The sequence below is a fragment of the Photinus pyralis genome, unplaced genomic scaffold (assembly GCF_008802855.1).
Source record: "Photinus pyralis isolate 1611_PpyrPB1 unplaced genomic scaffold, Ppyr1.3 Ppyr1.4_LG3a, whole genome shotgun sequence".
NCBI classification, from domain to species: domain Eukaryota; kingdom Metazoa; phylum Arthropoda; class Insecta; order Coleoptera; family Lampyridae; genus Photinus; species Photinus pyralis.
The window spans coordinates 13538803-13554839 of NW_022170509.1; the positions used below are offsets into that span (position 1 = coordinate 13538803).

The 16037-nt window shown below is 36.9% G+C and overlaps 1 protein-coding gene across 1 annotated transcript; it reads left to right on the top strand.

Annotated features, from left to right (window-relative positions):
* The first annotated feature begins 260 nt into the window (after positions 1 to 260).
* Positions 261 to 14469, top strand: LOC116166111 (HEAT repeat-containing protein 5B-like). Its single transcript, XM_031480952.1, is given in 15 exon segments — positions 261 to 395; positions 1066 to 1219; positions 1266 to 1477; positions 6544 to 6691; positions 6739 to 7027; positions 7078 to 7238; positions 7290 to 7683; positions 7735 to 7908; positions 11437 to 11625; positions 11676 to 11928; positions 11976 to 12085; positions 12131 to 12294; positions 12978 to 13106; positions 13109 to 14017; positions 14068 to 14469. Coding segments are annotated over 14 exon segments (3645 nt in total). The 5' UTR covers positions 261 to 395; positions 1066 to 1093; the 3' UTR covers positions 14455 to 14469.
* Positions 14470 to 16037: the final 1568 nt, after the last annotated feature.

Sequence of the window (16037 nt, forward strand, 5' to 3'; positions counted from 1 at the left end):
ATGTAAGTACTTATTTGATTTTGAATTTTAACCATTGGAATTTCTGAATGCTATTAGTTCAACTGCAATGTATTTCAAACAGTTTGGTACAATGCGACCTTTAATCAACTACCTATTGTCTAATCGTTTATTCATTCCTTGAACCTTGCGGTTCTGAATTCTCCATCCACACAGTAATTAGGTTTTGTATAAATTTTGCCAAGTGTAATATATTCGTAGTATGAAAAAAACCGTACGCATGCGTAGTTGTCATCCATCAATGAGTGGGATAAATTTTGTGGTGTATAATTTGTGCCCTAATTTAAACAATAAATAATAAATACCCAATAATCCGAATTACACTGCTTTTGTGAGTGTTTTGTGAATAAATGCACCCCAAGGAGTAAACTGTGCAGGTACAATTTATTTATGACATTCTACAATTTTTAATATTATGTTCTGTACCTACATGTTTCCTTCAGTCTTGCAGTCACTGCCACTTGTTTTTACTGGAACGTCATAGACATAAACATCATCATTCATCATTACTACTCATCTTTCATTGCTATACAACTTAGAGAAAATTAACTTAAAAGTATTCAATATGCACCCTTTTGTCTTACAAAGACAACTCGTGGGGAACAGTTTTGTTGAAATGTTGCATAGTGGTGGATTATATAACTTTAATCAAAATAAATAAACTCTCTAGCCATCCGATAATTGTCTAATGGTAGCACACAAGGTAAAAATTGAACTTGTCAATAGTCACACATCTCGGGTAATGTTGAGTGCATTTCAACACGTCTACTAACATTGGCATATTTAACATGTTTCACATTGTGACTATTCTGTATTGCACGAAGTAGGTAAACTTGGTACCAGAAGGAATATATTTAGACCCAAACATTGAACAGTATTGTCTTTTACGTCACATTTCACCAAAGTATCCAAGCAGTATTGTAGGCCTGCTGGTTATGTTTGAAAAATTGGGACCTTTCTTACCATATGAACAATAACAAATCGTAACTAATGCCTGTACAGAATGAAAGCAGCAATAACGATTTGACTCATATTGTTTATATGCAGGAACCATTCCACAACAAACTGGATCATAATGGAGCTTTCGCATAGTCTAACATTGAACGAAGAAGCATTGGCACAAGTTCCAGCAGCAAAGAGGCCGGTATTTGTATTTGAATGGCTTCGATTTTTAGATAAAGTATTAATTGCAGCTCAAAAGGTAGGCGTGTTTTTACTTCTGTATTCCGTTGAAACTTTGTTTTTAGAATGATATTAAGGGTTGCCAAAAGAAATTAGTGGAGCAATTAACAAGTCACATTCAAGAGTCACCTGGACCGCCCACAAGGAAGTTAATTGCCAGATCGTTGGCTACACTTTTTTCTGTTGGCGATACATTCCTTCTATTCGACACTGTCAATAAGTGCAATGAGATATTAAAGAACAAGGACGACTCGCCTAGTTTTTTACCTACCAAATTGTAAGTATACGAGATTGTACCTCTTTCCAAGTGTAAAAACCCATTTCGATGATTTTTTCTACAGGCAACGATAAGCTTATACCGGCACAAGTTTAATTCGTCTTAGGGTTCAGATCTTTGCACTGAGACTTTGGCACAATGAATGAAAGTAAAAGTATATTATAGTGTTTTGTCGCTTGTTTTGATCTGTTCTGTAAACAGTTTTCTTACTGCTGCAACTTTTGAAGATAGGTGCTAGAGCTGGAGGACAGGTAAATCCACCTGGTTGTATAGAAATATGAATACTAATTTCGTTTTTAATATTGGTCAGGATTAGAACTGACTGATTTTGGTCTCTTCTATTTCCCTTGAGTGGTATATCTCGTCTGGTCTGTGGTGACCTTGTCTGTCTTTCTTTACTCGAAGGTAATACCTCTGTGAAGTTAGCAATATCCAGTCAGCAATAGACTTTGCATTCTCTAAGATTTATGCAAATAAATAAACACTTTTATCATCAACTAATAGTTCTTACTTTTCCTTGTGTTTAAAATAACAAGCGCTCTAAATTATTTCGAATTTACTCACTATGTCATCGACATTTACACATACATTCACATTCTAAACATAAAATAAGCTTGTAACAAATATATATCATGTACACAGAATATTACCCGTCTGTGTGGCTCAGTGGGCTACATAGCCGGGAGGTCAGGTGTTCGAACCTGGGCTGAGGTGAATTTTTCATGTGTAGCAGAGATGGGAATTTCCTTAGATCAGTTTCGAGCATTTTGCCGGCTACTCCGAATTAGGTTTTCCGGCAGTTTTCCTAATTCGTAAGGTAAATAGGAGTAGTATAGAACAACTTAAGACCTTCTGCAGGGGCACCTCTAAAAGGTATTATGCGGGTCACTCTGTAATTTGGCGAAAGCCTGTTGAGGGCCCAGAACAAGAGAGGGACAAATAAATTACATTGTACACAGACGAACGGACAGACAGAAAGTCCTGGGTCATGGAAAATTTAATCAGTTCTTCCTTGGGTTTCGTGACCCTGTGCCACTTTTTTATGAAACTTTTAATACCGCAAACAGAACCATTTTACGTGCGTTTGTTTACGAGATGCGACGCTAAAAACTGCCTATTTTAGATATTTTGACTTATAATCCAGTGGCGTGGTCAAAAAAAGGTTTTTGCCACCGTTTTTTAGATTTGACCCAATGTTGGTATTTTTTAAATGCAACACCCTGTATATCATAATATCAATTTCTTTGCATTCTTTTTCCTGATTACAATGATGTATCACAACCTATTTTGTTTTTCATTTTAGACACCAACCAAAAATATAAATCTTATTTTCTACAGTTTTTAAACAGTAGGCCATGGATTCAGGAGATTTTGTTTTGTTTATTGTATCCATGGTAACTAAGGTAGCCAATACCATGTCATGAAAATTAAACATGTCATTTCCAAAATTTGAGAAATATGATATAATAAATATAATTATACAATGAAATCAGGAAAAGAATACCAAAAATTGACGTTAAGATATACAGGGCGTTGCATTTAAAAACTACTTTGAGTCAAATCTTAGAAAGAAGTGCTATGGTTGTGGATCTGATTTTAGGCCAATTGCTCCATAGCAGAGCATAGGTCTTATCACTGCAGTTTACAGCCACAAGACGTCCTTCGGGATTCCCAAAGTCTTCCAATTGCGCGGCGACTTTGTCAGAAAGCACTATTTGCCAAGGGATATTATTAATGTTAGGCAATGCTAATGTACCCATATATACGAGGTTCGCCAGGATCTATATAAATAAAAATGAATGTTTGGGCAATGGTTGGAAGTACACCCGCGAAAGTTTTTGAGTTAGTAAAACACTTTCCGAAATTCCCACGGCAACGGGAACAGGAAAAACAGGATTTTATGTTTTACAGTCGAAAAGAGACTTGACATTTAGAATGTGCACGGGAACAGGGTACTGGAAAAAAGTGGATTTCCCAAAGGCGATGCGAAGTTCGCCGAAACTGCTAGTTTTTAATTAATGAGATATACACCATACTTCTGCTGATAGTTTGTCTTCAGCTCATTCACATTGCGCATGACTTGTACACGGAAAAAAGGTTTGGGCACAGCTGCCTTAAAGATTTTATTATCCCTTAAGAGTTGAGTTATTAAGAGATTTTATAAGTCTCTTTTCCTGGCGGGAATTTCATCCGGTATCCTGTTGTCCAGTCCGTCTTTAGAAAAACTAGATACCTATTTCTGTAAAACCTTATTAGAGACATGTTTTAGAAATCTTTTGGAAAAACTTGGAAGAATCTTCTCTGAAATCTTGTTAGGAATTTTTCAGGTCCCACAAGCCAGCAGAGCCATTTTAGAAAAATGAAGGACGAAATACATCAGAATTATAGGCTGATTATAGGGCCCTTTTTGGACACTTGAACAAATTTTCAGGCGGCATCCTTTAAAGAAAAAAACTATGGCTCTGCTGGCTAAAGACGAAGCTAGCTGACCACTTGTGAGATTTGCTTCGAAGGCGAAAAATTCAGATCACACAATTATAGGCTATTTATAGGCTTTTTTTAGACACTACAACAAATTTTCAGGCGGCATCCTTTAAACAAAAAAACTATCATCCAGATCAGTTTGATTTTGCCCCTCTCGGAGATGTAGTGGATAAATAAAAATTATTTATTTATTGTCTATTTATTGTCCCTTTCTTGTTCTGGGCCCTCAACGGGTTTTCGCCCAATTAATATATTTATTTAAACTCTAACTTATGTTTCAAAAATCCGATACAACTGAATACCAAACAATCCTCGAGATCTTCACACATACATCATTTTTACAATACACCCTAAGGCAGGGGTGCTCACACTTGAACTGCTGACGATCTACCTGAATGTTGTTAGACTCCGATAGATCGACTCTGAGAGGATGCAAGTATGTGTGAAGCAGGATTGTTGTCTACATAGGTAGGGCGTATCGTGGCGCAATTTGCAGAAATACTGTACATAGAATTAGTTAATTAGTGGAAACGGCAGAATTTAGTTTTCCGCAAAATCCATTTTCCCTAAGTCAAGGTAGGTGTAGATCTGCTCTGAAAATCACAATGTTTCTCGAGATCGACTCAAAAAGTACTCGAGATCGGCCGGTCGGTCGCGATCGACCGTTTGAGCACCACTGCCCTAAGGGGTTGATTCTGCCCACCTGATCAGCATAGCGTGTAACACAAATTTTTTGAAATTGCATTAGTTTTACTTTTATTTGAGGTGCCTGAATACAACATTTCATTTAAATACCTTAACAAATAAAAGAAAACCGACTGCGCATGCGCAAAACAAATTTTTTGATTTGGCATTAGTTTCACTTTTATTCGAGGTGCCTAGATACAGAATTTCATTTAAATATATTAACAAATAAAAAATTAGGATTGCGCAAATACAAAAGTTGTTATGCGCATGCGCAGTATTTGTTTGCATCTGCATAGTTGCCTGAAGTTTAAGGAATATTTACTAACACAGAAAACCGGACATTCATATGTTCTTTGTAACAAGAGTTAGAAACCCTTTTTGGAGGTTTGCGCAGTTTTTGGTCTGTAACTATTTGGCCCGTTGGTCTACGTAGCCGAAAAACAATTGTGAACTTTGTTATATCCTGAAGAACATGTGTATATCAATTTTTAAAGCGATCGGACGTTTCTACACAAAGTTATCGTACACACTGACAGACAGACACAGACAGACGCACAGGCAGGCAGCAATACAAAATTATAAACGATCTCGAGGTTCGTTAATAATATAATGAGACGAATAATTTTAATTTTTTTTGTACTTCTTTCCAATTCAGGAATATCGTTTCAACTTTTCTTCTCCTATAATACAAGAGAAGATGCATAGACAACTCAGACACTTTTAACATTACTTTTTTTAAAACCTGAAACACAACAACTTGCTATATATTTGATTTATTAGTAAAAGAAAATTCAAATTTCAAATACCTACTTGACAGATGTCTCCAAACAGGTGGACCAATCCCTAACATTAAAGTTACTAGAATCTGGTAACTTCCGCAATTTTTGGGCAAAAAACATGCGTTCTCTCTCTAACACACGGGCCCAATGGATTGCGGTACTTTCTATATTTAGTGACTTATAATGGATCTACAGTGACTGTATACCTACTGTATAGAGGCAGTTTGGTCATACTTTGGTGTTGTTTTTTTATTGGTATGTGGGATATCCGCCATATTTTAACCAAATAAATCGGGTTGGCGGAAATTCACTTGGAATCCAAGGTGATCAAGTCACAAACAGTTGTGGCAATAATATTGTAACCATAGAAAAATGCCAAGATCTACCAATTCAATTAAACCAATCAGCTTAATGAAGAATATGGGAAAAACATGGCGGATATAGAGCATATGACCACACTGTCTTTATACAGTCACTGTTAATGGATCGATATTAATTACAAGGCAAAAATTTTGCGCATGCGCATAGCGTATCGCACATGTGATCAGCTAGCTTCTTCTTTAGCCAGCAAAATCATAGTTTTTTTGTTTAAAGGATGCCGCCTGAAAATTTGTTGTAGTGTCTAAAAAAAGCCTATAAATAGCCTATAATTTTGTTATCTGAATTTTTCGCCTTCGAAGCAAATCTCACAAGTGGTCAGCTAGCTTCGTCTTTAGCCAGCAGAGCCATAGTTTTTTCTTTAAAGGATGCCGCCTGAAAATTTGTTCAAGTGTCCAAAAAGGGCCTATAATCAGCCTATAATTCTGATGTATTTCGTCCTTCATTTTTCTAAAATGGCTCTGCTGGCTTGTGGGACCTGAATTTTTCAAATTTTCATGGAAATTATCTTGAAAATTTTAGAAGCCTTATAAGAATTTTTCTTTGCTGCAGTCTTCCTAGGAACTAGACAATATTAATGTATTTTATATGACCAAGAGATTCGAATTTGTGTAGAGTTTCATTGGGAACACGATCAAGTGTATTACTTTTGATACTCGATAATTGAATTTCATGCACACCTGATCTAGGAAAATGCGCAATAGTGAATCAACGAATAATTTCTAATTTTGCTTGCAGAGCTGCAATTTGTTGTGTGGGATCTATGTATGAGAAATTGGGCAGGATGATGGGAAGATCATACGAAGAAACCGTTCAAATACTCATCAGGTGTCTACGAAGTGGCGAATCTCAAACTCGTATTGAAATCATGTTGACACTAGAAAAGGTAAGATACACATCTGCGATTAGTGTTATTACCATTTTGGGATGTAGGTATGTGCGGGTATGGGTAACGCAATCTCGAATGTGCACAAAGAAATATATAAGGCAGCGCGACATTGCCTAATCGATAGGGTAATGGCGGTGCGTTGTGCTGCGTCACGGTGTATACTGGAAATGTTAAACCATGCGCCTTTTTTGTATACGACCGAACTGGAAAACTTTGCGACCTTGTGCTTTAGGGCTTTTGACGGTTCCAATTACGAAGTACGTTGTTTCGTTGCAAAACTGTTGGGTACTCTTATAGCGACCACTCAGCAAAATCAGAAGACTGGCCAAAGTGGTGGGTAATCAATAATTGGTATGAAACGAAATTCCATTGTTTACTTACAGCGCAACAACTGAAGAACGTTAAATTAGTTTCTTTAGACGAAGCCTTGGGTATACTAATGTCTGGTTTTCTAAGAGGAGGGGTAGGATTCCTGAAAGGTACCGGAGAAATTATTAAAGGCAGTTCTGGGGTGAATCGGGAAATACGAGTTGGTGTCACCCATGTCAGTAGGCAATAAGTGTGTAATTCTGGTTGGTATAAGGAGGTGTTGCAGGCGTACGTGGTGTTCGTTCAGATCTTGGGAGGAGTTTGGCTGGAGAGAAACATGAAAGCGTTTTTATCTCACGTTTTGTATTTAGTCGCCAACCCCAAGGCAGCATCCTCTCATGTAGACGCGGTTTATTCTAGAAAATGTGTTAATTTTATCTTGAGGAGTGTATTAGGGAAAATGTTAGGCGAGAAAGCACAATTATTAGCGTGTAAGGAGATAGCACAAATTATCGTGAAGGAAATGAATTCTATTGATTTCAACCCGGAAAATGCCAAAGACTGTAATCAGGAAACACTATTTAGCCAACACCTTTTAGTTTGTGCTTTACAAGAAATTGGAAGTTTAGTTCTTAGTTTAGGCACTACTGCGTACGATTTAACAACAGATCCCACTCTCAGTAGGTGCCCTTGTTTGTGTACGATGGATTTATTTTAAACTAATTTTTCAGATTTAATAAATGCCGCTGTAGGCGTTTTGATTCATCCATGTCAAGCAGCTCGGCTCGCCGCAGCATGGTGTTTACGATGTATATGTGTGGCAGTGCCGAGTCAAACAACACCTTTAATTGATAGATGTGTCGCTGGAATTGAGGATTTACGAACTTCTCCAGAAGCTATAGCAGGTATATAATTTTAATTCAGCTGATCACTGAAAGACTCTGGGATGCAAATTAGTAGGGCTCTGACTTACTTCCTTAGGCTTAGGTTACTTTTATTAAGGTTGTCTCTCCCCCATACCTCCAAGTCTGCAAGATTCGACTTGGAGATGCACGAGTTCTCATCAAGACAACACCATTCAACCCTGTGCAGGTCCTTAGCCACAACATGACAACAAGGCGGGGTGACTGCGAGCATCTTATCCCATGCATTAAAAAAACGCGCACATCAATCACTGTATTTGCAATTCAAAGGGATGTTAGTATCTGGTGGCCAAATAAGAATGGCATACAGCTATCTTGGGAAGTTAAGGCTGGGATTGCCTGAAAAGAGAAGTACCCATAGTAAAGGACAAAGTTTTTTTCGTTAGACTGTGCTGGTACCTAATAATGAATAGCGTAACTACAGCAGTTTTCTATACAAGTGGGCCCCAAACAACACAGAGGGAGCTTTAAAAAAAATGTAATTTGATTTGCATAACCACAGGACAAGAAGATACAAAACACAAACGCAAGGTCGTTCACGGCTCCTTACAGACTGCTAGATTAACAAAATTATAATTAGCTCTCTACCGCACATAACTTGAGGAGAATAATGAACCGCTTGTAACATAACATATGAAGTAAAAATCGCGTAATTATTGGCATGGGGGACTTTCAAAATTAAAGTCGTAAAATTGGTTCACAAGTGGTGACAGGGGCTTTCTGTTTGGAAGGGCCCTCAGTAAAACTATCGATTCCTTCACTTAACGGTAAAACGCCGACATTTCTAAGAAAACACCTTTGGAAATTCAATTCTTTTTCATTGTTACATTGAATAAAGAGGTTTTTATTCAATGTCATTACGAAGTGTGTTTGTTATAGGTACTTATAACGATCCTAGTGCCTATTCAAATAACAGGTAACGAAGACTTTGTAACTAACGAAATGTTATTACAGTAGAGAGGCGTTTTGACTTTTAGGACTTTGAAAAAGTTCAACCATATTTTCGTTTTTTTTTTGTATTTTTCTCTGAAACGGTAGGGAAATTTCGAATTAGAACAATCAAAAGCTTTAATGGAGAATGCATTTTTGTCAAAAAATATAGTAAGTTTTTCTTGTTGTAAAGTCAATCCGGGGACCTACGGTATACCTACTGATTTTTTTAAAATTTTTTAGCCGTTTATACCTAAATATACATTTGTATCTCTCTTCCCCATGTCTTCAATTCGAGGGATGGTCTTTTGTAAATTAGTAATATACAGGCTGATTCAAATTCGAGGACCACCATGGGTATCTCCGATCTCGGGAACTGTAAGAGATAAGGATAGGTAGATAGTTTAAATTTGGCAAACTTGTGTATTTTGATGCTTAACAAAATGCAGTTTTGAAACTGAAAATTTTGACTACTTTCGGAGATATCCGGAAAAAAACGAAATTTTGAAAATCGTTTTTGTTTTTACTGAAGTTGTTTACAAAGATATTTAATAATAAATGACACATTATTATGGCCAGTTTTTTCTCTCTACAAGATGCTAGTTTAAAATTTTAAATCCGACATTTCGTCTCCGGTTAACTATCATCAACTTTGTTTTTTCTTATGGAAGTAATTTTTACTTTTTTGTGTCATTTGATAGAGAATTTTTTTCTGATTTCAAAAATGTACATATCAATTTTTTTAATGTTTGTAAAATATCTTTTTTGCCTAGAAAACTTTGTCTTAAGTAACGTACGTAAGTAGTTTCTTGCGTTTTTACGAATTAATAGCGTTATTTCTTATTAGAAATAGATCATGTTTTATATTTTTGAAATCAGAACAAAATTCTTTATTAAATGACACAAAAATTCAAAATTGCTTCCATAAGAAAAAACAAAGATGGTTGACTGGAGACGAAACGTCAAACTTAAAATTTAAAAGTAGCATCTTGTAGAGGGAAAAAAGTCATAATAATGTGTCATTTATTTTGAAATATATTTTTTAATAACTTCAGTAAAAAATAAAAACGATTTTGCAAAATTTCGTTTTTCTCCGAAAGTAGTCGGAATTTTTTCAGTTCCAAAACTGGATTTTGTTAAGCATAAAAAATACGCAACTTTGTCAAATGTAAACTACCTACCTATCTCTTACAGTTCCCGAGATCCCCATGGTGGCCCTCGAATTTGAATCACCCTGTATAGGTCAATTATTACACATTACACTAAACTAATACTAATATATAATAGGTACTATCATTGAATAAAGAGCTTTATTCAATGACACTATTGCAGTTCAAAAAATTTAATTTGCAACAAGGTATGGATTATAAATTTACGGTATTTAATCTGCAATAAGCAAAGATAAAGAATAAGGGAGACGGTCAAACAAATCGTATTACAAATAAACACCCACAGAAGGTCGCCGCTTGCCAGACATCAACAACAATATACAACAACCCTTTGTTCTAAAAAAAAATTTTGATATTTGTTGTAAAGGAATGTTACCTATCCCCATTTCTATTATTTATTTCATATACAACGATAGGTAGAGGGTACACCGTTTGCAATGAATAGGAAAGGGAAACCAAATAAATATCGAAGCAAGGAGTTGACAAAATAAAAATATACCAGTGAACGATCTTTTTTTTGCTGTCAGCAAATTCTACTATTAGTATTACACGCTCTGTTCAACCTTGAAAGAGAATCGCTAAATGATTTAACATAGGCAACTTACATAGCCTGCTAGTTTTTTTTGCTCGTAAATGTTTGTCTTTTATTATCCCTATTACACAGTACTACCCTAGTTAAAAAGTAAGAACAACTCCATCGCAAGATAAAAGCGCTTATTTCATATGTCTTTATCGTATTTTTTACTGACTTCATAAAACTCTTGGTGGCACCCTCTGTGAGAAAGAAGCTACACTGTTGACCGCGATATTAGTCACAGCTGCGTAGTTTATTTCCATTTCTCCAGTTTACATGCCCATTTTTCAGAACTTCATTCACCACTTTTATTATGAAAACTTTTGATAGATAGATAAGTATTCACGCTACCGATCCCATACACTCGTATTGCTTAAAATGCTCCCTAATTTTTGCAATTAATTCCTAAAGTATGAACTCTTTTGACGCATGTTTTCTAGATTTTTTAAACATATATTAATGGACAAAATATCAGTTTATATTGTATGGAAACTATGCTCTGTACATCTATCTACCTAATACATATTTTTCCGATCATATACACCCCTTGCTTATGAAATGGTGAATGAAGTTCAGAGGCAATGCACGCCCCATTGAATTACATGTGCATCACCAGTTGCCTATATTCTCTAAATCCAAACCTTAAAGGGCTTTGGGGAAACATTGTTTTAAATAGAAGGGGTCAAGAGACAAGCACCCCAATTCAGATACTTTAAATCAATAGCGTATCTAAATAATTATTTATGAGGTGATTTTACTCTCGTGCAAAACATATGGTGCATACCGAGTGATAAGAAGTAATCACTTCAATAATTGTCACTGTACTATTTGTTGTAGGTTACAGTTGCGCCTTGGCCGCTGTACTAGGAGGGGTTCATCTGTCTCCATTAGGCGTACCACACACTAAAGGAAAAGTGATATTCAATACCGCAGAAGAATTACTGAGGAGCGCGAGTCAAAATAGTAGATTGTCGATTAATCGAACTCAAGCTGGATGGCTACTAATTGGCGCCATTATGACTTTAGGTTGCTTAACTTCTTTATCGTGTTTAGTTATTTATTTGACCAAATCGCAGGAGTGCCTGTGGTGAGAGGATTACTACCGAGAATGTTACTTTTGTGGAGAAATTCGTTCCCGCGGTCTGCCAAGGAGTTAGAATCGGAAAAGGCGAGAGGTGATGCGTTTACATGGCAAGTTACCTTGGAGGGACGGGCTGGGGCTTTATCAGCAATGCATAGTTTTGTACAAAATTGCCCTGAATTGGTTACCGAAGATATTATTCGCAGACTACTAACTCCCATAGAGTCTGCTTTGGCAATGTTGGCAAAGTAAATATTCAATATTTATTTACATCTTGTGATTGTGTTCGTTTCAGCATCGCCAATGTTCTTAAAAGTTACGGTCAACAACTTAAAGCCCCTGCTGCGATGGTTCGATTGCGATTATACGAAACTCTCTTACTACTTCCTTCACAATCATTTGAAGGTAAAGTGCGTTGCAGGGAATCCCTTTTAGCACTGTCTATTCCAGGTTCTTACACCCATCTATTACGGATGTTAGTTGCGGAATTTACCTTAACTGAAAATCCTGCAAATACAACCACTTCACAGCTCAGAACCGTCTGTCATGCTGATGATTCGGTTATATTGGGCACTTGGCTACAAGAGACGGATCATCGCACAATTGAGGATCAAGTAAGTACTAACTATCTTTGTGTTCGTCATTGATGTGAAATGATATTTATGTTAAATATGGAATGGCGAGGACTTTTTCAGCAGGTTTTTCTGTTTTCTATGTTGATTGATAATTACTATTTTTCACAAGGCAACCACTTCACAGTGGGTCCACTGCGTTTGATTTTTTTAAATGTTTTTCTTAATTAGAAAAACTGGGAGCTGGGAGTTTAGTATCGATATAACTTAATTGCCTGGCCGGCAGAGTAGACCAAGCTGACGTTAGCCTAAATACGTTCTGAAGCCCCCCTACTTCTCCGTCGCAGTGGTTATTAGAACATCTACACAACACAGCATGCGCATCTTTATCACCCTTATCTCCAAACACACTTTCGTTCTCGTTCACTATGAAGCGGTATATGTGTAAATTTCCCTATGGTGGACTAAATCCAAATTCGAATAAAATAATTTATTAAAACAGCAAACGTTCAATATAATTCACATTGCCATAGTAACTTTGAGCAACCTAGACCTAGATTTTGTAACTAGTTGTATATTTACTAATACAGCGGCAATTACATAACAATTTGTTACGCTTAGATGGAACCAAATCGAAGGACAGATGGTGAACATGTGAGTACTATCTATTATAATAGTAGTGTAAAAAGCTCTTCAATCGCTAACTGTATCTAATTCTGTTACAGTTGCAACCGAACAGTGCGGCAGGATCGGGTGCTTTGGAACATGACCCTTGTTGTCTGTATCGCCCGTTATTGAATGTAAGTGATTCCATCGATTTGAAAAATTATTTATACGTTACACACAGCATGAGATCACTCCTGGTCCACTTCCTCTGGGTGTAGCAGTAATAGATATGTCGGTGGCACTTTTTGGACAAATTTTTCCATGTGTTGCCAACAAACACCGATTGCAAATGTTAGAGCATTTTATCGAGTGTATAAAGCATGCGAAGAGCTCTCGGCAGGAAGCTGTACAAATGAACGTATTTACTGCTTTGCTGAGTGGTCTAAAAGGATTAAGTGAGGCAAAAACTAGTTTTGGTCAAGAAGATGTAAAGAAGGCAGCAACTACCTTGATCTTAGGGGCGCTAACTTCTGCAAATCCAATTTTACGTTGCGCAGCAGGCGAAGCTGTAGGTAGAATGGCGCAAGTGATATCCGATTCTCGATTTACCGCCGAACTGGCTCAAACCAGTTTTGATAAATTGAAATCGGCTCGAGATGTTGCAAGTAGAACAGGCCATTCGCTGGCGCTAGGATGTTTGCACCGATACGTGGGTGGGTTAGGTTCCAGCCAACATCTTAACACGAGCGTTTCTATCCTTCTGGCATTGGCACAGGATACTACGTCCCCGGTTGTCCAAGTTTGGGCTTTACATGCACTGGCATTAATATCAGATTCCGGCGGTCCCATGTTCAGAGGTTATGTAGAACCTACATTATCATTAGCGTTAAAATTATTGTTAAATGTTCCTCAATCACATATCGATATACATCAGTGCATTGGAAAAGTACTTTCTGGTTTAATAACAACCATCGGACCAGAATTGCAGGGCAATACTGTGTCAATTTGTATGGCAAGGTCATCATTCCTCTGCGCGTGCGCAATTATGCAAGATCATCAAGATCCACTGGTCCAAGCCGAAGCAACAGGGTGTTTACAACAACTTCACTTATTTGCGCCGCGACATGTGAATTTATCTTCTCTAGTACCCACACTATGTGTATGTCTTGACTATACAATCAATAATCATATTAATTTATATTCTTGCAGCGTACTTTATCTAGTAATCATCTTTTGCTACGGAAAGCAGCCACGTCGTGTTTGAGACAGTTGGCGCAAAGGGAAGCAAAGGAAGTTTGCGAGCACGCTATGACTCTCGCAAACGAAAGTCGAGATGCTAATACGGTCGAGGGATTGTTAATTACTGAAACCGGACTGCCGGGAGTTTTATTCACTATGCTCGATACGGAAACCGATAGCAGCCTGATCAAAGATATTCACGATACGCTGATTAGTATGCTGCAAATGCTAGCCGCAGATAACCTCTCTCAGTGGCTGGGTTTGTGCAAAGATGTTTTGACAGTTGCTGCAGGTATTTATCACATTTTTTATAAATGCACACTTTATTTTTACATTTTGTGTATTTGGTTCGAATAGAGCCATTTTTGATTCCACCCATTATGTTGATTTTGGTCATTTGTTATATAATTTTTTATAAAAGTTACAAAAGAATGGCATTTTCCTTTGTGCACTTGTCCATCTTTTTTTAGGGTCTAAAAATAAAGTGGACAGACTCATGTAGTAGTATTAAGATTCTGGTTACTTAATTAAATCTTATTTTTGAAAAAGGCAATTATATAGAATTCCCAAAATACGGAAAGAAAACATCAGAATTTTCAGTCGGCCGTTGTACACTGGTGGACTTCTTTAATTAATTACCAGATTCCCTGACGTCCTAAAAATCGGGGACTAATCTTGAAATTCATGTTAATTAAGCGCGCTTCATTTGACACCAGGAAATCTAATCAGAGGAGGTTTTCTGCAACACATCCGATTAGCTACCAGTATTTATAGTCACTTAATTGGCCGGATTAAAATGTCAAAATTTGGTCCCATTCTTAGATCAAATTTCGGATCAATCACCAAAGGTCTAATGAAATAAACTGCACAACCTTGTATCCTCGTTTTCGCATTGGGAAATCATACAATATTCATTTTCTCTCGTTTTCCAAGGAGACGAGAGCTTTCAGAGGTTGCAAGATTAATAAAAAGATCCCCACGGGAACGGTTACAAACGGCAAATTAGTTATACCATCTGGATTACTTATTGGCGGCTAAAACATGACGCTAGAAATCAAAGCAATTACTTTTACCTTCTTCGCAGTAAAAAAAACTACAAAGGTCCAGGTTACTGAGTGGTCATCAAAGTTGGTAGAAAAATGGATGCTTCATTACACTACTTAAAACTGACATCAACTGATTGGACCCAAAATTCCATTGGGAACCAAGGTGACATGAGGACCAAAAACAAATAATTCAGCCAGCTCAATTGGAATGAACTCGGCTTTTAGGATCGCAGATATACAGTGTCTTTGTTATTATTAAAGATAGAGAATTGGATAAATGGGCAATGTTTTGCAGTTTTGGATGCTTATTTAAAATTTTCTTATGGAAATTCAAAATGTCGCATAGGTTCGACGTAAATTCCAAAAAACTAAAATTGGTCATTTCCTTGAATGTCTTATATCATCGAAAGTATAAGAGATATAAAAAAAAGTTTTATATAAAAGTGACTCTAGCGGCCTGGGCCAGTCCGGCCCTGCATAAACCAACCCTTTCTTTGAAACATACGCTGTCAAGAAAAATCCTTTAAGGAAGGAATTGGAGAATTTGTAAATAATGGTGAGCAGTTACAGATCCAACGAAGATTACCGGTCCAATTACATTAATTAAAAAAAATATTACTTGATTTCGGCGTGAAATTACGTGTAGGTTTTCCTGTGACGAGTATAGTGTTCATTATGTCGATTTGAACAGTCCGCAGTTAGAAAAATAAGATTCGTCTGTCCATATACTCGGATTGGTAAAACTGTTAGTTTCGATATTCTTGCGGATAAACCACCTACTGACCTACAAATTGTGACCTGGGACAATGCATCAATGGTAATACATTGTGTAAAATAAAGCAAAGTGTCTTGAAATGTGTTTAACTGGATAATGGCATGCCATTTTTTCGAGGG